Here is a 24,530-nt window from a genome sequence, read left to right on the forward strand (position 1 = left end):
GTCTGGTCTATAGTTTGGAGCCATAAAGCTCCTCTGTTAGATCTTTTTTAGGACATGGCAAGGGAACAAATCAGAGATCAGCGTTTTTGAATCTTCAAGTCGGATTATGGGTTTGTCAAAAAAGAAAAAAAGAAATCACTGTTCCATTTGGTTTCTTACATAACTGGAAAAGTAAATAAATGTATGACAGTGCTGAGATGAAATTGATATCATCATTTGACCATAAGTGAAACAGCGAAACAACTCCAAAATGTTGGATTGTTACTTTAAGAAGAAAAGCCTAGCTTTCATGCAACCAGGCTCAAAAATCTCCAAAAATAAACATGAACTCTAATTGCCACATTTCCCAGACAGAAGATTAAAAAGCAAATCAGAGACGTTGGACTGTCTGAAGTGGATCTCTCTCTAGAGACAGTGCCATTACTCATGATCTGATCTGAGCGTGCACTGAGATGAACCCAGCTGGCCTCTGCCATAACCCCCGTGTGGTTGACATCAGTAAAATCATTCAGTTGGTGTGTTCTGCTAAAGATCTGGGTCGCTATAGTCACCGCTGGCACGCAGAGAGAGAGAGAGAGAGAGAGGCCTAATGCAAAACAAATGTTTTCATAAAGTCGCCCAGTGTTGAATCAGCATCATTCATTTCACTCAGACTCCTTTTTTCCTTTTTTTCCCCCTCCCTCCCAGAGGACTGACTTGGATGACTCGGGCTGTGGCTGAGTCTCTTCAGACAGCTGCTTCACATTAGGTCCCGATGATGAGAATTTCATGTTGCCCACGTCTTTAACCCCTGTGACAAACTGTTGGCCTTACTAAGCTCACCATCAAACACCATCGAGCCGGCTGTGTGCACTCCCTCAGCTGCAATCACAGATAAATCCCGATGCTGGCTCGGGTGTACGGTACTAATCGAAAACACTGAAGAGAATTAAACAAAAGGACTTTTGTTTAGGTAGTCGGAGAGTTTCCACGGTCCCAATACATGCTATTCTGCCTTTTATGGGGGAAATATTACACCAAAGATCTGCCAGTTTATTGAGGAGTTGTTTTTTATCAGCTATAAACGTGGTAGATCAATTGATAAATAAGTCAAGAGAAAAAAAACACTGTTTACTTCAACACACATCTGGTCTACAAGCTGTTAAATGTTAGAGGTGCTTCTTACCGCTCTGCTGCCCTCTGTAGTGCAGTTTAATATAATGTATTCTACAAATACACTATACAGACAAAAGTACGTGGACATTTAAACATCACATCAGAGCTTTAATCTGCTGCTATTTCAGCCTCCACTCTTCTAGTTTCAGTCTTTCCACCCAGAGGTTGTACCTTATACCAGTGAGGTCCAACACTGATGTTGATCGTGCTAGGGTTCATCTCAAAGGTGTTGCAGACTCAATTTCAGCTTCATGTTGAAACAGGAAATGGCCAAGTGAAAAATATTCACTGACAACATATTTTCCAAGATGAAAATGAGACTAAATAAAAAAATAACCTCTGATAACAAAAAAAACATGCCTCTAGTTATAACTACAAGGGCACTCAGAGAGCGCATGCCCTATCTCGCAATGTTAAAGGGATAGTTCGGGTGTTTTGAAGTGGGGTTGTATGATGCTACTTATCCAGAGTCAGTGTGTTACCTACAGTAGATGACGGTCGGCACGCCCCCAGTTTGGAGAAGCAGACAGGAGTATCAGCACGCGAGCAAAGCAACGTACTGCTGTGGACGGGGGCAGCAGTAAAACCAAAATCAATATCCGTTGAAGTGTACGCTATATTTAGAATATTTTCACTGCTTTATCTTGACTTCAGACAGCCCTTTCCGACGGGGAACTGAACTGAAAGTGAAACTCCTCTACGCTCTCTTCAAAGCCACCAGACTCCGTTGACAAAAACAACGATGGATACGTTTCACTTTCAGGTCCGTTTCCCCGTCGGAAAATATTCTAACTATGGATAAGTACCTTGATCAACCCCACTTCAAAACACCCAAACTATCCCTTTAAAGAAAGTGAAAAATGATTTGAGTGTCCGCCCTGTGATTCGAATCCGATACAGAATGTAATGGGTTCTTCTTTGGCCCACGCTTCACCCTTCCACCAAGTTTAATGAAAATCAGTTTTACTGTAATCCTGCTGACAAACAGACAAACCGAACCAAAAACATAACCTCCTTGGTGGAAGCAATTATGCATGCAAGACAAATGTATTGTCTGTTGGATAAAATGATACCACAACTAACAATAATCAAATAACTGGCATGCTACTAAAAACTAATATGTATTTTCATCAAAACCTTTCCCTTCACTGGAAATAAAAGTCCCAAACTGCTGTATGAAAAACAGACCCAGCCCGAAAATATACTTCTATCCACACCGACCACTTCCAAAAGGAAAAAAGAACAACCACTGGCTCATCACCATCACCATGCCCCGTTAAGAGACCTGACAAACGAGTCAACTCCCACTGATCATCTAAAAGACAAGATGAATCAGATGACACCATGCTGTGATCGTTTATGAGAAATCAACATGAATATGTGAGCTGGAGGCATCTCAGCATGAAGAATATGATGTGATGTGGTTAAGCGAGCGAGAGAGAGAGAGAGAGAGAGAGAGAGAGATCCTTGGAGTTGGGAGTGAGCAGGGTCACTGTGGCAATAACGGATGCCAGCCATGGAAAATAAGAGCGTTGCCAAATACTAATATGATTACTATGGCATGCTTTGGTATTATTTCTGCATGTGTATGAATTTTAACTTCACTTTGACGAGTCCTTGAAGGTCAATAAAAAAACTAGACTATAACTAACTAAAAAAAACAATTAACTTGACAACAAGCAACTTGACTGGTTGGCGGTTGTACACCTCCGCCAACCAGTTAAGTTGCAGTTTACATCCATGTCTGTCCCAAATGTCATCACTTTATCCCAGTAGATATTTGTGCCAAAGGCCTTGGAAGAAGGTATTGTTTTCACTGGCGTTGGTTTGTCTGTCTGTCTGTCTGTCTGTCTGTCTGTCTGTCTGTCTGTCTGTCTGTCTGTCTGTCTGTCTGTCTGTCTGTGGAGGGGTGGAGTGTAAGACAATGAACAATCCATTAGATTTTGGTGGCGATCCGGATCATGATCCGGATTCAGGAATTTCTTTAGAATTCCGATCAGCCAGAACATTGAGACCACAGGGTGTAACACATGCGCAGTGTAACTGATGTTGTGTTGATGACGCATGACCCCGCCTCCTTCCTCCCTCTGAGAGCAGAGAGAAACGTGTGTGGATGTGTGGCGAGAATCCGAGGTGCGGGAGCTGCTGTCCGTCCGCGACGAGAAAGAAAAAAGCAGTAGATGACGGGATGAGAGACAACGTAGTGTAACGTTATACAGACATAACAAGGCTTCTGAATGAGAGATTCACGATACGTTACACGGAAACACACCGTGTTAATAATAATAAGCCGACCACCTCACGGTACAGCCAGCTGTGAGCTGGGATCTGTTTTTAAAATCACGCACCTTGGCGGAGGTCTGCGCTCTCCAAGTCATTCTAGTTAGCATATGAGTTCTTGATTTATGGCCAAATACGTGTTTCGTGAGGTCATAGTGACTTTGACCTTTGACCACCAAAATCTAACCAGTTCATCCTTCAGAATTTCAAGGAATTCCCTCCTGAGCTATCACGTTCACGACAGTGGGATGGACGGACATTCACAGACGAACTGACAACCCAGAAACATAATGCCTCCGGCCTCAGCTGTCACTGGCACAGATGCATAAAAACCATTCAAGAGGACTACCTACATTTTCTGATGATATCAAAAGTGTTTAAATGTCATAAGGTTTATGACTGTAGACTTTGTATGTGTATGTATTCATTTGATCAAAACAGCAAAGCCTTAGAAAAACATAGCTCACTGAAACTCTACTCCCAAAGACAGGATGAGTCAGACTCCTTTCCAAGTAAAATCCTGACACACAATCCTAGTATTATGGATATTTACCTCCGCCGAGGAGGTTATGTTTTCGGTTCGGTTTGTTGGTTTGTTTGTCTGTTTTTTCAGTAGTGTTATGGAAAAACTACAGGCCCGATTTCATGAAACTTGGTGGACGGGTATAGCATGGGCCGAGGATGAACCAATTAAATTTAAGAGCGGATTGGCCTTGGCGGAAGTCTGCGACCTCTGAGTGCCCTTCAAGTTATTAATGATAGTGATCAAGAAGGAACCTGTGTAATGAAACCTGCTGCAAAACCAAGAGTAGGACTTCTTATAGCTATGTAACATTCACCATTTTCACCATTTTTGTATGAAAAAAAATTGCAAATTGGCTGAAAACACAACCAACCAACCAACTGACCGAACACCCCTTGCTGTTCCCGGTGCCGTGATGCTAGCATGGCTAAAAAAAATCAAACTTGCACTGTGTGCTTAAACTAAAAAACATGTGTGAGTCATGAATAGGATCTAATGTCAAACTGGAGCCATGGTTCCAAGACAATAAATCCACCGCAGTCCCATCTGCAATGACATCAGTTCACTTTAGAAGTCTTCCACATTAGACCCTTTTACAGGAGTGATACGCCTTAGTTCTCGCACGATGTTCCTGACTAACACTTAAGATGCTTTAAGTAAATACAGTATGTCCATTTAATAACATGTAGTGGTAGCTGTAGGAAACACTACGAATTCTATATTGAAATCTGACCTAAAAATGTCAAGCAAACTATCCATTCTGTAACCCAGAGCAGTATTTATGAAGTACAAGTTTATTACGTTTCTTTTGTCAGGTTTTTTTATGAAAGGGTTAAAATAATTAAAATGTATTAAAAATATATTGATGCATTTTTTTATATGAAGATGCTATTGCACACTTTGGGACCATCTGGTATCATTTGTGACCTTTTGTTGTTTTAAAGCTGAATTAATTGATTTCTTTTTTTTTGGCCACTTGGGGGCAGTAGAACAAGCCAAGAATACAACGGACATATCATCACTTTAAAAAGGTTATTTTGCAAAGGTTTAGTAAACAACAGTTGCCTGTTTACACATCCAGTAGACACAGAACAACATTACCATTTATTTGGAGTCGTGTTTCTGGCCTGAGTCCAATATTCACTCTCCTTTTAGCTCTATGTTGGTCTCCACCAGCTGCTAGATGCTCTAGGCTTGGGCAGTCTTCCGACGGTATGATTTTCGATACCGTCACAAACACAGTCGCTTCACTTTCTATGATTCTGTACTGATGTGATGCATTGTAGTGCAGCGCACGTGCCACCAGAGGTCAGTATGGTGTAGCCAGTGTATTGCAAGCCCGGCGGCCCATAACATTAGCGAGTGTGCGATCGACAGAGAGAGAGAGAGCGGAGAACGTAGCAGTGCAGTGTGTGTACAATTATGGATATTTGTTCGTCAGTGAATGAATGCTAAACTCCCGAGGTTTGCTTGCCACCTGCTGATTAAAGTGAAGAGGCCACGAAGTTAGCAGCTAACTTCGGCTCAGGCTCTTGAGGTGGGTTGGCTTTTAAGGTAATTTTAGTGACAAGCCGCTCCTCGGAGTGTTGCTCACTCCCCCTCCCCCAGCCATCATATACCGTCATACACTGTCATATATCGCCATATACCGCCATACACTGTCATATACCGCCATATACCGCCATGTACCGCCATATACCGCCATATACGTCATGTATAGTCACGTACCACCACGTACCGTCATGTACGGTCAAGTACCGTCAAGTACCGTCATGTACCGTCATGTACCGCCACATACTGTCACATACCGTCATATTCCGCCATATACGTCATATACCGTCATATACCGTCTAATACCTCCATACACCATCACATACCGCCACATACCTTCACATACCGTCACATACCGCCACATACCTTCACATACCGTCACATACCGCCATATACGTCATATACCGTCATATACCGTCATATACCGCCATATACGTCATGTACCGTCACGTACCGCCACGTACCGCCAAGTACCGTCATGTACCGCCATGTACCGCCATGTACCGTCAAGTACCGTCATATACCGTATACCCCGGTGGAATATCAGGAAGGTATGAAGGTAAGGAAAAACAGATACCGCGCAAGCCTGAAATGCTCCACTATAATCACTTGCTACTGTTAATTTGTCTGTCTCCTGTTTGGTGTTGGACGGTAGTTTTCTTAACTGAAAACAGCCTTCTGCTGCTGCTGAAAACGAGGTTGATGAAAGCCGCTGGCCGGAAACACCAAAACAATTAGCTAAATGATGTTTAAAAAAAAGCTGAGCTGCATATTGGGTAATTATTTCTTACTTATTACTCTGTGGGTTTGTCTTTATGAACGACTCCTTTAACATTACACAAAGTAATTTCATCCACTGAGCCATAAAACACATAGAATGGTGCAGCTTTAACACCACTATATGTTGCACTTTGGTGCCATGTGGTGGTAGTATCGAGAATGACACTGTGGACGACAGCAAGGCACGTCGCTATATCCATCCTTTGTTGAGTTCAAACATTGTGTTTTAGAAGATTTTGAAGCAGACAAGAGTTTTGAGTCAGTTATGTATATGAATATGTATGTAATACAGCTCCTCATCCTTGCTGGATTAAATGACTAATAAAACTTTATCACAGCTCATCCTTACTTCAGACGGACAGACAGAACAGAGAGGCACCTTCATTTAGCCGAGGTTGTTGTTTCCAACAGCTGGAAGGAAACAGATGAGGGAAGGCAGCACGATACAGAACAGCAGCTGCCTTTCCTTTGTCTGTCTACCTCTCCTCGTGCATGTTTTCATTTAAAAACCGCCAGAGTAGAGGGGGTCTCACTCTCATGACACACTGACTTGCAGACACACACTCACACGCAAAGACAAACACAGCGCTTTGTCATGCAGTCCGCTCAGTGTGCCGTCATGTGGTTAACTAGAAAATGATGTTTCCCACATCAAATGCTGCTTTGTTTGTGTATATTTGTGTGAGAAAGTTGTGTGTGCAGTTCTTCTCCTCTCCAATTACTTGCTCCAGCCGTCAGATAATAATGGGGGTCTAATCAAGGCCGGGCCTGGTGGGGTTTACACACTGGTGCTCCGCTGGCAACGTCCCTCCCCACTGCCCTGCCCGCAGTCCACTAACAGGACAGGAATGATGACTCCCACATGGCCCAGGCACACAGAGAAAGACGAGAGTGTGTTTTCGTGGATGTGCACAGAGCAGAAATTGTTTGCACACTGCCTGCCGCTAGTTCAACTTTCTGCTTAGTCATCGAGTTTCTTAGTGGAATGCGCTGAGATCCCTGGGGAAACAGGCTGATGTGTGTCTTACTTCATCATTGCTAACCATCACAGTTAACACAAGAAAATAAAGAGAAACTCCTCCCTCGGGTGTTTTTAAATTGCACCGGTCTGCGGTGAAAAAACCGTCGGCCCTGAATTTGCTGCACAGAATCAGAATATATGCCGGTGGAGAGAGGAGCGGCAGTGATCGTGAAGCCAGGAGCTTCAAATTATAAATACGCCATGTGAGAGGGGACTGAAGTTCATGCTACATATATGAAAGCTGTGGATATGTTCCATTCTGATCTATTAAGCCCATAATGTCAGATACAACACTAATTGAGGACCTCAACTCAACAACGCTACCTCATGACAAGTAACCGCGGCAGTGCTACTGCAGGGCCGAGTTTTCTCTTCATTCTCCAGTAAACGTGCAGCGGCGACGCGCTTTGAGTTCAGGCTGGTGCACGCCAAGGGTAGAGTATGAGAGGCATGGAGGCATCTGATTGGTTCTTTCCAAGTGGACCTCGAGGCAGTGATTGGTAGACATTCTTACAGGATTACAGCAGCTACAGATGACGGCTCTTTACCGGTCCTTTTTCAGAGCTCATCAGTAATGGATCGCTGTCGGGGTGTAAAGACCATTTCAACCAGTACAACAAATAGTGGAGACTGGAGAACATCGTCAACCCTGCCTTTAAGTTACGGCAATTCCAGAGTTATTTTAACCCAAACCTCGATCTTTTCCTAAAGAAATCTAAGTAGTTTTTGACGCACAACTTCCGTACTTAAGTTACGCCACTTCCAGTGTTATTTGTTCAGGAGACCGGTGTTGGTGTCCCGCGTGTAACCAGAAGTCAAAGCTGATTTATTTGTCATGTAACTTCCGTACTTAAGTTACGGCACTTACGGAGTTATTTTAACCTAAACCGCGATCTTTTTCTAAACCTAACTTAGTAGTTTGTTGCCTAAGCCTAACCAAGTCGATCTTTTCCTAAACTTTAACAAAGTAGTTTTATTTTGAAAAGACTGGAACAGAATTGCGTTGTGGAAAGTCATGCTGAGCGTCAGAAAAAAAAAGGGAAATTGGTGTCTATGTGCGCGAATCAAATAGATGATATTTTTTTGACTATTTCACAAACTGCCGTGAGACCGTGTTGGTGAGTCTGTCCTTAAGACTTTTAGCTAAATACTAATGCCAGCATGCTAACATACTCAAAATGAAAACGTTAACATGCTGATTAGCATTTCTTACTCCTATTATAAAAAAGCTAAAGTTTACATTGAATATTGCACATTAATTTTGTTGTGACAAGAGCAACACTGACAAAGAAAAATCTTTCACGTTGTGTGTAACTGCTTACAAATAAATAAAACTGAGACTCACATTAAACATTTCTGACACGTTAGCTTCAACTGGTCTTGAACATGTTCACATTACACTGTGAACAATACTGTATAGGCCCTTTAGACTAGGGCCTAAGAGTCACAAAGTCTGACCGTGTTAGATCTAAGCCTTAGACTTAGTCCATCTCTGTGTAACCAGCCTAAGAACTCCGGGCTCTGTACTTTGAAGGCCGCTCCCGAAATCCATTTTACGGCCCATCTGTGAGCTGACAGTCCAAACTAAATAAGGAGCGGAGGGATCTGTGATGCTCACTCAAGGGTGATTTGTATTATCGACATCTTGTTCCTACCGTGCATTCTGCCCCCCACGCCCATACCGACCGATGACTGTACATCAATATCCTAATGCACGTCTCCTTCATAATTCATGACGGTCTCAATGGAGGATATCACACAGGTCAGACTTTGATTCGGTGTTAGCAGCACTCAGGATCATTAATGTGAGGTCACATCAATACTGTGCAAAGTAACTATCAACACATCATACATATACTATATACAAGCATACACAAATACACACATGCTGTAGTACATCTGAATGTGTTCAGACAGACATTTTAGAGGTGGTGCATGTTTGAGGTGAATAAACACAATCAGTACTCAGATTTGTGCAAATAAATCAGAGCAAATTCGCTTTCCAATCAATCATAAAGCACTTTTATACTCAGTGTGTACTAGGGCTGTGTATTGGCAAGAATCTGACAATACGTATCACGACACAGGGGTTACGATTCAGTATATTACGATACTGTAAGCAAGACGATATATTGCATAGAATAAAGAACATCGCCATATGCATAAAATCTGAGTAAAAGAAGTTTACTTTCATAAAAAGGCATCATAGACAGACATCTGAAAACTACCTAAAACTTATCTGCATGGAGAGAGACCACTAAAGGTACGAGAGAAAATATGTGTTGTTGTTTTACTACTGGCACATGAAAATAGGAGCCAGTAACAGAATAAAGTCTACTCAATATCTCCTGTTGAACTTGAACTGAGCATGTCTTACTGAGCCCCATTTGGTCTGCTTGGCGAGGAAAGGACACAAGGAATATAACGCACATCACAGAACATTATTCTTTTACTTCAGCAGGTGCTAACTGCTGAAGCCGGAGCCTGCGGGAAAGTATAAATAGTACTTAATTAGCTGTAATGTGTGTCTAAATGTGTAGACTAGTGAAGGAGGTCATGCATGGATATGCTTCTGAGAGAAAAAAAAAGAAAAGCACGGTTGGTGGAATGTAAAGGCAACCGACAGAGCCGTCTACAGTCAGGGAGCACTGAGTCATATCAAGAACACACATTGAATGGTGTGATTGTCAGAGAAACAGTCTCTTTCTCTGATTGTCTGTAAATATAGCGATTGAAATATATCAGCTTATTTGATTAAGTTGATGTACTTGAATGATTCTTGTATTTTTTTTTTTTGGTGTGTCTAAAAAAGCAAGGAAGAGCCACTGTAATGCAATAACAAGAAAGAAGAGATGGACGTACTTACCCAGGACATTTCCTACGGGCACCTCCTCCAGCTCCTCCAGCTCTCTGCCCATCAGCAGGTAGAGGTTTTCCATGGAACAACAGGACAAATGTGGCACCTCTGGTACACGGTCTGAAGCACTGCAACCCTCTGGCAGCTGGCGGAGATGACAGAAGGAATGAGCACGAGGAGCAAAGAGGCTCACAAATGTAGCATTTACAATCAGAGGTTTTTTTGAGATCACATACATGGACAGCTACGGTAATATTCCATTTCCCAGTTGGGATTTAAAAAGCAAAATCCAATGGAAACAGTAAATTTGATGATTTGTTTAATTTGTGTTGTAGAGGAGCGGTAGCTTAGATTATCTGTAATGACCAAAGTATCAAACATGTAGTTGCTGTGACGTATAAGCAATCATTGCTTTCGTAGTAAGCACTACAGCTCCTGCTTTGTTGGTTTTCTGCGTGAGCTTTGCTGACGTAGCTACATTTACACTTTTAGTGTTTTGCATCCTGGGAAGATTTGGTGTCACATTTGTGTGACTCAGGGCTTGGTCACACATGCGCAAATTCTTGTCACCATCTTTCAGGTCCCATCGCACGCGCTCACGCTCCACCTCCCCAACAGTGCGGGCGAGACGGACTGGTGATGCGCCCGACCCCGCGGAGCCGGGATCCCACCTTAGCTTGCGCGCACCGGCCCTCACTTTCATTGCGCTACAGGGTTTTGCTTGCACCCTCTGACTCACGCGTGCATTAGACTCCTTGGTCCGTGTTTCAAGACGGGTCGGGTGGGTTGCAGACATCGCCGCAGACCCTTGGCACCTTTTACGTGGGCCGAGCCCCGCCCTGGGGGCACAACGCGGTTGGAGCGCACTGAGGACAGTCCGCCCCGGTGACACTTTGTCCAAGGCCCCGGGAAGCACCTTCGCACCGAGCCTTTCCAAGCCGACCTAGAGCCGGTCGCGGCGCACCGCCTCGTATGCGGGACTCCCCAGCCTGCCGTGTGTCGCTCACACCCTCTAGCTGGCTGTTAACGAGGGTCTTTTGGCACAGAGAAGTACTCGTATCGGTACTCGGTATCAGCAAGTACTTGTACTCGGTCTGAAAAAAGTGGTATCGGTGCATCCCTAGTTTTGCCCTTTTGGAAAAATTTTGGGCACCCTGGACTTCTCACCCCCAGAAGGCCCAACTACACCCCACTGTCAACCATCATACCAAATCTGAAGTTCCTAAGTTAAATAGTTCTAAACGAAACGAAAGTGTGAAACATAGACGGAGGAAGGACGGACAGACGGAAGGACGGAAGGAGCGCTACACCCCCCAACTACGTTGTCGCGGGGGTAAAATAAACACATAAGGTTCAGTAAAGTGTTGTATAACTTGCTGTCAGTCACCGCAATTGGATTTCCCCTGTGGGTCCCTGTAGCGCTGTCAGTCACAGTACCTGTCAGTCTATCTGACATCATCTTTAGAGCTCTTGGTTTGTTTGTAATAAGTCAGCATGAACATGAAACACACCGGAGCTAAAAGGCAACAATGGATGATGTTTTCACCTCTGGGTCAACTGAACTGCACTACAGGTATGAAAGAAATGGAGAAAGTCATAGAAAACCTGCCGAAGTCCTTAAAAGATAAACAAGATATTTTGGAGCTGTGGTAATTCTAAACACTGGCATATTAAACTTAATATTTCAATGTCAAAATGTTGCATATTCACAATAGATTTGTACATACAGACAGAAGAGAAGTGTGTAAAGATTGATTGATAACTGTGGGTTTACCATGTTCAGGCCGTGGGCGGGGTCATACTTTGGTCCCAGTACAAACACTCTCTGTCCCTTCTTGACCACCCCGCTGTAGACCCGCGCGAACGCTATGAAGGTCTGCTGATCCTCTTCCTCGCCTGGCTTTGAGTCTCTCAGTGTCAGACTCTCCATCTTAGCTGACGGGGAGAAACAAGATAAAAGTGCTGCTGTGAGACAAGATAAAAGTGTGCTGCTGCATACTCCTACACTGGATGCTGGATCTTTGAACCCTTTGTGCATCACTAGTGACATTTTTAGCATTTTAATTTTTTTCTATTTAACTATTTTCCACAATATTTTCTCACATTTGTGCTATGGGACAAATAAATGCTTTTCTCCCAGTTTCCTGCACAAAAAATGCATCAAAATCAACGTTGTTGATAATCATCAACGTATCACAGACTCTGGGAAAAAAATCCCCCCAGCCTTTAGTCTACAGAAAATAAGTCATTTTTGTTTTTTTTTCATAAAAAAACAAAAGTGGCATTACGTAAAAAAATGATATTTAAAGTTCTTAAAATTAATGAACATGTTCTATTTATGACGAGGACAGATTTTTGGTTAAAGTGAAAGTGGAAAATAATATTAATATCTAATTCTGCAGCAGTTTTTTTGACACAGACATGTTTGTCCTCTACGACATCAGAGCAACGGTTTTAAAGCAAGGCACAAAGGGTTAAGTCTGAAAGATTTAACAATGTTAGCTGCAACCAAGATTAGACACCGATTAGACTGTTGTCAGGCTATTAAATACGCTTTATCAGTCGCTATAAGCCCAATAGATGTGGGTCAGTAAGGGCCTACTACACCCACTAGAAGGTTTTATCATCTATTCACATGGTAGATCACTGAAAGAAGGTATAAAAGAACACGACAGTGACCTCTAGTGACCGTAGTAATCATGACAGGAGCAGAAGTGGAAGTCAGGCGCTGTAGTATAGACAGTGTGAAACTCCATAAGGGGTGGAGGTCGGGGACGATGGATGAGACACAAAACACAGGGTTTTGGAGACCAGAGTTTGCATCCCGTGTGAAACCAACAATGTGTAGTTGTCTTTGTGTTCGTAGTTATTTTAACCTAAAACACAATGTTTTCCCTAAACTTAACTCAGTCTTTTTTTTGCCTAAACCTAAAGAAGCCTTTTTGTTTGTGTTAAAAACATGACGTTTCATTCAGTTTTACAACGTGTTATTTTTAACTTTCACTCTCACTTTTACAACATAGTAGGTGTAGTAGGCCTCTAATGACCCACATCTATGGTGCTTATAGCGACTGATAACGCCTATTTAATGGCCTGATAACAGTTGAATCGGATGTTAAAATGCAGGAATAGTATAAATAAGAATATTACTTTAAATGAACAGTGTAAGACAGTATTAATGCCAGAGTAAATCAGAGTATTGCACAGTTGAATAATTGCACAAGTTATTGTACAGTGTTTGTGTGTATTTAGAGAAACAAAGAGATGATGATGAAAAGTGAGAAATAGAAATGACTCAGTGAGTGGAGAGTCGAGCTTACCTGTGCCAATTCCTGCAGGTTGGCCGTCCTGTGGCGTCGACCCTGAGTTGGTGAGGTCTTTGTGGTTCTCTGCTGCTGTCTGATCAGCTGCCATCCTGTCAGCATGTCTCTGTCTAGCCAGCTCCCTGCGCTGGGAAATCTCCTCCTGGGTCAACGGCCTAAAAACACACACACATAGACACAGTTGGAAGATGTGAAGTGAAGGTTGTGTGGTCGCAGTGATCATCTTATTAGTATGTGTCACTTCAGGTGCCGGTGAGAAGATGAAATACAGATGTGAGCACAGGGAGGTCCACCTGCTGGGCAGTGCGGTCGAGAACCACTCATCGCTCGTTGACTCTCGGGAAGTGAAGAACAGTTTGGTGGTTGTGATGTGTTAGTGTATCCAGCATACAGCAGCAAAAGGGAACGTCAGTAAATGAGCTGCAGCCTGTGAAGGCCATCTGCGGACGACATGCTCGACTCAGTCCACAGAGCCCTGAAGCCCTGCCTTCGCTGCTGCACACAGAGCGCTATCGCTTGTTTATTCACAGTTATTAACACTGAATGTGTCCAAATTGCACCAACTTCGACACTGTGAGTCTTTGGGTCCCCAGCAATACACCCGTCAAGTGTGAAGTAGCCGAGAGCGGATGATTCTCAAGATATGCAAAGGACACACACACACACACACACACACACACACACACACAGATATACAGACAGACAGACATTCCTTGCTTTACAGGGCGTTTTCATATTAGCTACGATTGCCCCCCCTCTCCACTCCCTCAGCTTTCACATTAGTAAAGTTGGTCCGTACCCGAGTACACTTGCGTCATCACCCACGTGTATTTGTTCATGTTGAGATCAGCTGTTATTAGTGGCGGAGCATCGTAAAACACTTCAGACATTCAAACTTGACAGAAACAAAATAAAACTCACCAAAACCGTCGTCGTTAGTCTTTCCAACAATCACCAAAATAAACTCTTATTTCACAGAGTTTGATGTGAAAATACGCCGACTTTACACTCTTGAGAGTACGGTACGGAGCGTTGACACTAATCAAACAAACTGGACTTTTGGGGACAAGTGTACTCGGATCCGGGCCCGGATCCCTGATGTTAAAGCCCCCATAGTTATAGATGACTCAGACAGCCTGACTATGTTCAACTCATGCTGTGATAAAGGACACTCAAACCACATGAATATATTTATTTTTCTTCTCTTTTATTGGCGCACCAACTGTTACCACCATCTGACAATCCAATGACTAGCTATTCAATAAATAAACTGCAAATCATCTGTCACAAAGCATGTATTTTAAAAAGTATATCAATTCTAAATTCCACTCTATGACCAAACTGATACGGGATATTATATGAACAAGTTTGACATGCATTGCAACGGCGTCAGCATTTATATCTATATTGGACTGCCTTTCTGACCAGAGTCCATTTCTAAAACATGGGCTGTGGTCGTAAAATTACATACTAATGTCTTTTCCTATCAACTTTTCCTTGACCTTGATGGAAAACGTGAGGTCAAGGAAAGATGTGAAGGAGAATTCAGAAGGACTTAGGAAAAGACAACCGTGGTGTTTAGAGAACCTGACTGCACCTTCACTATAAGCTTCGTAATTATGATGCGACGGCGGCGGATGTTATTGACGTGGTGAAACTACAATGTTCTGAAGATGGACTACAAAAGGCGCTGCTTCCTCCTGTGCATTTTTAAATAGGGTTTTCAGTGACAAACTGCTTCACCCGCGGTGTTAAAGAGAGATACCGCCGGTCCTTCTGCTGCTGGAACACTTTAAATCAACATATAATAAAGGATTATCTGACCTTAAACGAGGACAACCGGTGAAAAATATCACTTCATTACCAAGGTTGGAACTGAAATAAAAAAGGAATAACCTATAGGCTACCACAAAGTTTATATGATAAATATTGAGTTATTTTTGAGTCATGTATATTTCTTCCTACTCCTTTTCGGTCATAATATTTATTTATGTTGATTATTTGTTTGCTATATGTTTACTGTTCATTTTATTTGTTATTCTTGTTTTTTTACTTATTTGTTACTTGTTCGAAATGAATAAACAGAAATAAAGTGAAACGAAATGGTTGTCACTGTCCATTCTTATTTATCAACATGAATCCCAATTAGTATATGACTATGAAAATATCATGCAAGATAAGCAAATCGTTTGTTTTCCTGAACGGCAGAATGGTGCGTCGCTCTAAAAGGATGGTCCAGTGTATCCTACGCTAAAGGAGATAAGAAAGGAAGCACTGAAGTACCTTTCCTTAACATTTAGAGAACTAGAACAGCTCTACTGAGATACTTCACTCCATTAGGAACCTTCGTTACAGAAAAAAGACTTTTCGACCGCAGCCATGTTCAGTAAACATTCTTCAACTGGCAAACTTTAAATTTTCCCAGATAGGGGGGCAAGCTGTAAAAACAGAAAGTAATCATCCCCGCATTAGTTTTTATGTACGCACTGTGGTCTGTGTGTGCATGTGCAGTGTGGTCGGAGTGTTAGCATATATGTGCGTACCCTCTTCAAAAAGACCACAGTGACTATAGCAACACAGCTGCTCACAATAGGCCCGAGTGACGGCATCCAACACACAGTTCGGTTCCATGATGACAAACCACTTAAAACAGCCCATAATTTGCCCGCTGACAACAGCAGCAGCGCTGCCGACTCACTGAGACTGATTGCATCTCTCTTTTGCATAAATTTGATATAAACGGGGCCACAGCCTGAATTCAGGATTCCAACAGGAAACCACAAAAGCAAAAACCCCCACTGGATGATGGCCTAGCCTTACAGCTTCAAACAGCACAAGACAGCTCACTCAGTAGAGCTCACTCCTCTCACAGTATTTACCCCAAAACCAGAAAGAAACCAAAAACAGACGATGTGAAAAGTGAAGTTTATCGACGTATTTATTTGAGCCAAACATCTAAATAAACACATCGCTGTGGCGGTACATACAAAGCTTCGTGCTTCCCATCAGACCAAACTTATAAGTCTCTGTTTTTTTCCCTCAAAAGGTCAAATCAGTCGCTCATTGGTAATAATGGGAAAGCCAGGACTTGGTTTCTGGCCTCGCCTGCTGCGGTTATGAAGTAATGGCTTCCAAATACTGAAGCTGGACGATCGCAACCACAAGCAGACCTTTTAACATTGTGCAATGGGAGGAAAAAAGTGAGCTGGAAAATCAAACAATATATTGATATTAAAGCTGTCTGCAAAACGCACTTCATCGCTTTTGACCGCTAAAGGATCTTGATTGTTTTCCATTCTGTCTCTCGAGTGTATGAAATTGAACTCAGCAGCGACTGAGATGATTTCTGACGTTCGCATGTATGCCACATGTTGAGAAACCGTAAGCTGAAGGCAAAATTAGTAAAGCTCTGAGCCATCTTATTAGCTGTCATGATGGAGAAGACTCTTCTTATGCACCCGATTCGACTGTTATCAGGCCATTAAATAGACGTTATCAGTCACTATAAGCACCATAGATGTGGGTCATTAGAGGTCTACTACACCTACTGCGTTGTAAAAGTGAAAGTGAAACTTAAAATCAACACGTTCTAACATGTTGTAAAACCGAATGAAACGTCACGTTTTGAACACAAACAAAAAGGCTTCTCTAGGTTTAGGCAATAAAAATACAACTTCTTTAGGTTAAGGCAAAAAAAAAGGTTTAGGCAACAAAACTACAACTTCTTTAGGTTTAGGCAAAAAAACTATAACTTCCATAGGTTTAGGCAAAAAAAATACAACTTCTTTAGGTTTAGGCAATAAAACTACAACCTCTTAGGTTTGGGCAACAAAACCTCAATTTTGTTTAGGTTTAGGCAACAAAACTACAATTTCTTTAAGTTTAGGCAACAAAACCACTTGGTTAAGTTTTGGGAAATACATTGTGTTGATTTCCGCTTCTGCTCCTGTCATAATTACTATGGTTGATACGGTCTTCTTTCGGTGATCTACCATGTGAATAGATGATAGAACCTACTAGAAGGCATAGTAGGCCCCTATTGACCCACATCTATGGGCCTTATAGCGACTGATAACGCATATTGAATAGCCTGACAACAGTCTAATCGGCTGTCTTATAGAAGGAGCTTTTTTTAGGCATTTCTTAATGTTTTTTTAAGGTTCATTAATTATAACAAAATTACGGCAATGACTTTTATCAGCCATTTCATTCGAACCAAGAGTTCCACCAGTTTTCACTGATTAGATCTATTCCTTGGGTTGAAGGTGTCGCACAGTAAACCACTCATTGACAGTAGACGGGCCATCGTGGCATACAGTATGTATATGAACCACTCCTCTGTAGACAGCTGTAGCCATGGGCTGCCACAGAAATGTCTGTAGTGTGTGTGTGTGTCTAATGTAGGTAGTGGGCAAAAGTGAATGGAAGCTCTTGCAGGCTCGTTAGCTCAGATTTTGGGCAGGCTTTTTCCTTCCCCCGGCTCACAGTCTGAGATGACCTTTACTTCCTTCTTTCTTCTCTCTCTCTCTCTTTCTGTATCTCCTCTTCCCCATTCTCTAACCCGTCTCTGACAGCCTGTCTATATCTCTTCTCCTCTGCTTGCCGCTCTGTTTCCCTAGCAGTGCTTTGGCAGAGTCTGCAATTAAGGTCCAGTACTGTGACAGGAGGGGGAGAGGAGAGGAGAGCAAGAGAGACGATGCCAGCCAAAGGGCTGAAGTGGGATCTTTCTTCTCTGCATCAGATATGCTGGAGAAGAAGCTGAAAACAGAGGAAAAGTCATGGAACGGGAGCGCAGTGAGCTACGAGCAGATCTGCTGTATGTATTTCTGGATCTCAGCGTATCAAGAAGACACAAGAATGAGCTCTGTTTTTACTCTTCCAAAGTTCTGATTGACTTCAGATGTTCAAGGTTTGTTTTGTTTCATAAAAAAATGCTGTTGGAGAAAAAAAACATCTGACTCCAAATAACAACACTGCAATGTCTTAACTCATAAATCTGAATTTTCATGGTTGGATATGGCCTCCCAGATCTTAAAGGAGAAGTCTGGTGATATTCTATATATTTTCTATTAACATCAAATCCCACTAAAAGCTTTCACGGCCGGCCCGGCTATGTCAACAAAGCACAGAGAAGCTCCGATTACAACACACACAGAGGGAGAGAGACTTCATTCTCTGTTCAGGTAAAAGTCTGTAAAATGTCAGAAAAACAATTCTGAAAAATGTTCGAAAACAAAAAAGTCTGATAAATGTTCGAAAAATAATTCAGACAAAATGTCCAAAAATAAAGTGTGTAAAATGTCCGAAAATAAAGTGTGTAAAATGTCCCAGAAAAAAAAGTCTGAAAAATTTCCGGAAAAAAAAATCTGAAAAATGTTTGAAAAACAAAAGTTTGAAAAATGTCAGAGAAGAAAATCTGTAAAATGTCCGAAAAAAATGCTTGAAAAATGTTCGGAAAAAAAAGTCTGAAAAATGTTTAAAAAATGTCAGAGAAGAAAATCTGAAAAATTTCAGAAAAAAAAAAAATCTGAAAAAATGTCTGAAAAAAAAGTCTGTAAAATGTCAAAAAAAAAATAGTCTGAAAAATGTTCGAAAAACAAAAGTTTGATAAATTTCAGAATTTTTTTTTGAAAGATGTCGGAAAAAAAAGTCTGAAAAATTTCCGAAAAAAAAAGTTTGAAAAATGTCAGAGAACAAAATCTGCAAAATGTCCGAAAAAAATGTTTGAAAAATGTTCGAAAAAAAAAGTCTGAAAAATGTTAAAAAAAAATGTCAGAGAAGAAAATCTGAAAAATTTCAGAAAAAAAAAAAAAATCTGAAAAAAAGTCTGTATAATGTTCGAAAAAAAAATTGGAAAAATTTTCGAAAAAAAAAGTCTGAAAAATGTAAAAAAAAAAATATTCTGAAAAATGTTCGAAAAACAAAAGTTTGATAAATTTCTGAAATTTTTTTTTGAAAGATGTCGGAAAAAAAAGTCTGAAAAATTTCCGAAAAAAAAAGTTTGAAAAATGTCAGAGAACAAAATCTGCAAAATGTCCGAAAAAAATGTTTGAAAAATGTTCGAAAAAAAAAGTCTGAAAAATGTTAAAAAAAAATGTCAGAGAAGAAAATCTGAAAAATTTCAGAAAAAAAAAAAAAATCTGAAAAAAAGTCTGTATAATGTTCGAAAAAAAAGTTGGAAAAATTTTCGAAAAAAAAAGTCTGAAAAATGTAAAAAAAAAAATATTCTGAAAAATGTTCGAAAAACAAAAGTTTGATAAATTTCTGAAATTTTTTTTTGAAAGATGTCGGAAAAAAGTCTGAAAAATTTCTGAAAAAAAAAATCCGAAAAATGTTCGCAAAAAAATCCGAAAAAATGTCGGGAAAAAAAAGTCTGTAAAATGTCCGAAAATAAAGTTTGAAAAATGTTCGAAAAAAAAAGTTGGAAAAATGAGAAAAAAAAAAATCTGTAAAATGTCCGAAAACTGTTGAAAAAAAATCTGAAAAAAAAAAAAAAAAAATCTGAAGAAATTTCGGGAAAAAAGTCTATAAAATGTCCGAAAAAAGATTACTCCTCTATATCTTTACATAGACAATAGTTGTTTGCTGCTATATTAATGCACTGGATATCAAATCTAGCACCTTAAACTTTAAAAGTTTTCTTGTGGGGGAGCATGCATCCGAACACCGGTAGAGGGTCCGAGGTCCAACCACCAAAGTCTCACTGAACACTGATCTTGTTTATCTTAGAACACCGTTTAATTTGACTCAATCTCACGTACACTTCCTGCTTAGGGTTAAGGCATGTTGCAGACTTCCTCGTGCCAAATTTGTAATTCTGGTACTGTCATTAGTTGAGGACAGCTGTAATGGTTGTCATAGGAGTTCACTACACTCCAGTGGAGCAGTTTACAGCTTCGGCAAAATTAAGCAAATGCAAATTACTCTTTGGTGCACAATGAGGCGGAGCGAAGACAATGAGCTTCATTAATAGCTCACACGTAATCCACAGACCAGCTCAGACCATTAAACCAATACTGGGACCAACACTTTAATGGCTCCCCAACATCAATCCCAGTCTCCTGTAAGCATCTGCTTCCAATGACAAATGGCACAGAGTCGTACTGTTTGCTATAACGTGTCATCCTGGCCTTTTAAGTGTGAGGGAGGTTTTGCTATTCATCTCGTTGAAGGAGGTAGTGGACCTCGTCTCCCAGCTTCATAAAGACAGAATGTGTGTTAGATTAATGTGCTGAACACTGAAGGAGGGAGCAGTGTGATGTTTGAGTGCATGCAGACCCTAAAGCGAGACAGGCCAGGCCAACTCCATCTATCACTGACTGTGGAGGAGTCGGGGGGGATTGTGGTCTACCCTCAGTTCACCTCCAAGAAGGACTCACAGATGAGGCAGGGCTAAACAATGTATTCCCCCTCAGGGAGAAAGAACCAAAGATCTTCCTACTAGTAACAGAGTAACAGGTCATGCCTAGGCATGTCATAACTCACTTGATTTTTGCCTCCTTGCACACAAGTTTCCTACTGTGATCTTACCAAGCACCTTTTATTTCTTCCTTTGGTACTAAACTCCACTAATTTCATTAACGGATTAAGGCAACTTGCGATTTTTAGGTTGTAGCTGGCTCAGTTTTAAAGCTAGAGTGAAGAAACTGGCATCATATGAAACTCAAAAAACCTAATGAATGCATTGGTAACAACCATGTCACACTAGCTTGTTGTGAAGGAGGATAAATAACATTGCAAATTTATGCTATTTTATTTTAGCGAGGAAAAATGGGCATGGGCATTTGCAAAGGGGTCCCTTGACCTCTGACCTCAAGATATGTGAATGGAGATGGGTTCTACGGGTGACCACGAGTCTCCCCTTTTGTTTCCCCACATTTGTCATAATTAGCATTTTAATTCTTGTTATGGCCAAATGTGTTTTGTGAGGTCACAGTGACCTTTGAACACCAAAATCTATTCAGTTCATCTTTGAGTCCAAGTGGACTCCAGGCGGACTGAAGATATCGCTTTCACGACAATGATGCGTAACGACGGACAATCCGAAAACATAATGTGTCCGTCCATGACTGCCATCGGCGCGGAGGCATAAAAAGATGTAGTACTTTGGGGTGTGCCAATCCATGGATGAATTGTTGGAGGCAGGGTCCCGTTCATTCCTATGAAAGTTGCTCAGTGGCGCATGAAGCCAAAATGGCTCGACTTCCGACTGGAAAAGTAACCGGATCTTCCGCATCCATTTGGCCCACAGCGCAGGCGCAGTAGCGTCCGCTCGGTCACATGGTCACAGCCGTCACGCTGTCGTCACGGCTTGCTAACTCCGCCTCCCAGCCCTCGCTCCAGCCTCGGTCTGGGTCTCGTTCACATGAACGGAGGAAGGGAAATAACTCTGGATTCGGTTATTAGTGCGTTTTACAACTTTTAGGACCTAATGATTTAAATAAGGACTATTCAAGTGTTCGTACTGGGGAGTTGATTCACCTGAAAAAAAATTATCCGCTGAGTTACAGACGTCTCTTTCCCAATGTAAGTCTATGGGAAAAAGTGTTTTTGGGCCCAATGGCATCACGTGATGGATACGGAAGTTGTAGTACCGCCGTTTGGTCACTACGAAAATTGGCATTGATGACCGGCGCTCTTCCTGGGGGCTTTAGCCAATCTGGTGAGTGATAAAATTGCTGTTTTCCTGGGGAACTGATTTGCCGGATAAGTCGGACAGTAGTGCATCCCGACGAGTTGAAGTGCATTAAGTTACTGTCTGTGTATGAAACCAATAGGAGTCGGTGTTGTGTCATGTTATGTGGGTGAAACAACACTTTAGATAATGTTCTGTGTGTACTACAGTCAAAGAAATGTTGTGAAACTAAACAGCAAAAAAAGAATCAGTGGCGGTGCTGGGAGTGGTATTTACGAGCTGGTTCCTAAGAAGTTCTGTGTAACTTCAGGCCCACTGTGAGCCAACTCCTCTCCCTCCTTTAGATCCAACAAAAAACAGACATATGAGGCATATTATCCACAGGACATGAGGGAAGAACAGGACTGCAGCACCATCTACTGACTACACACAAACACACACACAGTTACCTCTGTCTGTTCTGAGGCAAGGCCTTGGTGTCCACGGCAAACATCTTGGAGACAAAGATGATGAGCGGATCATTCTCCCCACTCGAACACTGGAGGAACGCTGGAAAGCAACCAAGCGGAGGAGAATGAGTCAAACACTCATCTGAAATCACGACACAGGAGCCAGATAAAAGCTTTGGAGACTGCTGGCTGCTTCCAGTAAGCAACACTGCAATAAAATACGTTATCCAAATATGGTATTCTTTTGAGATGACACACAACACACATACACCCTATGGCATATTTCAAGTGGACAGAAGGAAATAATTAACATTTTTCATTGTGCAAAATGTGCAAAATGTGCAAAATGACAAAAAAAACAAACAACTTATCTGCTGACTAATGACTGTAGATGATAGGTCAGTTTATTTTTTATTAATTCATTTTAACAACTATTTTTATTTCCTTATTTTTGCATATGGATTTACATATGGATTGGATGTCTTTGAGGCTTATCAGAAATGCAAAGGGGGAGCAGGGCTGGAAGTCCAACACATAATTAACTTTGAATAAATGTATTAAGAAAAGAACACAGAGATAAATAAGTTTGGGGAAATAAATAAGGGGTGAAATGCTAAGGGCAAATCATGCATAAATAAATAAATAAATGCTCAGACACATAAATAAATACATACATTTAAAAAAAATTATATAAAATGAATTGAAATAAATAAATACTAAAATGCAAAAAATAAATGCATAAATAAAAATGAATGCATAAAATATATAAGTAAATTAAAAAATTCATAAAAATAAATACAATAAAAAATAAAAGTGGAAATTTAACAGAAGACTAAATAAATAAAGGAATTAATACAAAGGTTAATAAATAAAAAAGCAAATCAAAAAAGAAATATGAATTTATGTCACGTTATCAATTAATTAATGACACAATTATTTTTAATATTATTATTTTTATTTTTTATAATAAATAAATACATAAAAAGTAAATGCAAAAATGAATACATAAATAAAAATAAATGCAAAACAATACATAAATAAATAAAAAAATTAATACAAATAAATACAATAAGAAATATACTGTAAGTGGAAATTTAACAGAAGACTAATAAAATAAAGGAATTAATACAAAGGTTAATAAAAAAAGCAAATAAAAAAAAATATTAATTTATGTCACGTTATCAATTCATTCATGTCTAAATTTTTTTATATTATTTTTACTACTTTTAATGTCATATTCATTTATTTATCAAATCATTCATTTATTTATTATTGTTTTGTTTTTATTCTTGTGTGTGTGTGTGTGTGTGTGTACCTCTTTTCAGCTCTTGCGTCTGTTCAGGCAACGAGTCGAATCGTCGCGCTCCGACACTCATCAGTTTCTCCACCCTCTCTGCCGCCACGTCTAACGGACTGGGAAGTTTCTCACACACCATCGCTGCGGTCTGCGTTAAAGACCACTTGACACCAAATGCACAAACACCCCCACAAAAAAATGCTCAACTGAGGCACAGGAAGTGATAACAGAGCTGATAACAGATAAAAGATACAGAGGACAGCCTGGGACACCGGTAACCACTGGCTGCAGATGGCAGAGAGGAGGACTTTGGGGTCGGAGTGACGAGAGTCCCTGGCCATCACCTTGACCCCGAGTGATGTCATCATCTTCTCCACCTTCTCTTTGTCTCTAGTCATAGAAACAGGAAACAGTCTTAACAGTGGATAGCAACACACTCTGACCTCTCTTGTTGTCTTTCTACTGACATTTTGATCTAAAATCTGCCATCTCGTGTCCTGGAAACTGATTTTACTGCTTGATCTTATATGCACTATTTCTTATATGCCAACATCTATTTATTGTCCATAATCATCATTGTGCTTCCATGCTTTCTGAGAAGAGGTGTATTTCTTAGCTAAAATGTATTCTCAGTAGTTACCTCATTATGCATCAGTAGG

General features: G+C 40.9%; 1 protein-coding gene across 2 annotated transcripts in view; it reads right to left on the reverse strand.

Annotated features, from left to right (window-relative positions):
• Positions 1 to 24,530, reverse strand: part of efl1 (elongation factor like GTPase 1) — a 69,344-nt gene that overhangs the window by 38,681 nt on the left and 6,133 nt on the right. For both annotated transcript variants that reach the window (XM_037752412.1, XM_037752404.1), the window contains exons 10-15: positions 24,125 to 24,261; positions 23,890 to 24,012; positions 22,575 to 22,674; positions 13,488 to 13,645; positions 11,942 to 12,102; positions 10,177 to 10,312 (exon numbers count right to left, since the gene is read on the reverse strand). In XM_037752412.1, coding sequence (XP_037608340.1) covers positions 10,177 to 10,312; positions 11,942 to 12,102; positions 13,488 to 13,645; positions 22,575 to 22,674; positions 23,890 to 24,012; positions 24,125 to 24,261 — 815 coding nt within the window. The remainder of the gene's footprint in view (positions 1 to 10,176; positions 10,313 to 11,941; positions 12,103 to 13,487; positions 13,646 to 22,574; positions 22,675 to 23,889; positions 24,013 to 24,124; positions 24,262 to 24,530) is intronic.

This window comes from Sebastes umbrosus, chromosome 2 (genome assembly GCF_015220745.1).
Source record: "Sebastes umbrosus isolate fSebUmb1 chromosome 2, fSebUmb1.pri, whole genome shotgun sequence".
Classification (NCBI taxonomy): Eukaryota; Metazoa; Chordata; class Actinopteri; order Perciformes; family Sebastidae; genus Sebastes; species Sebastes umbrosus.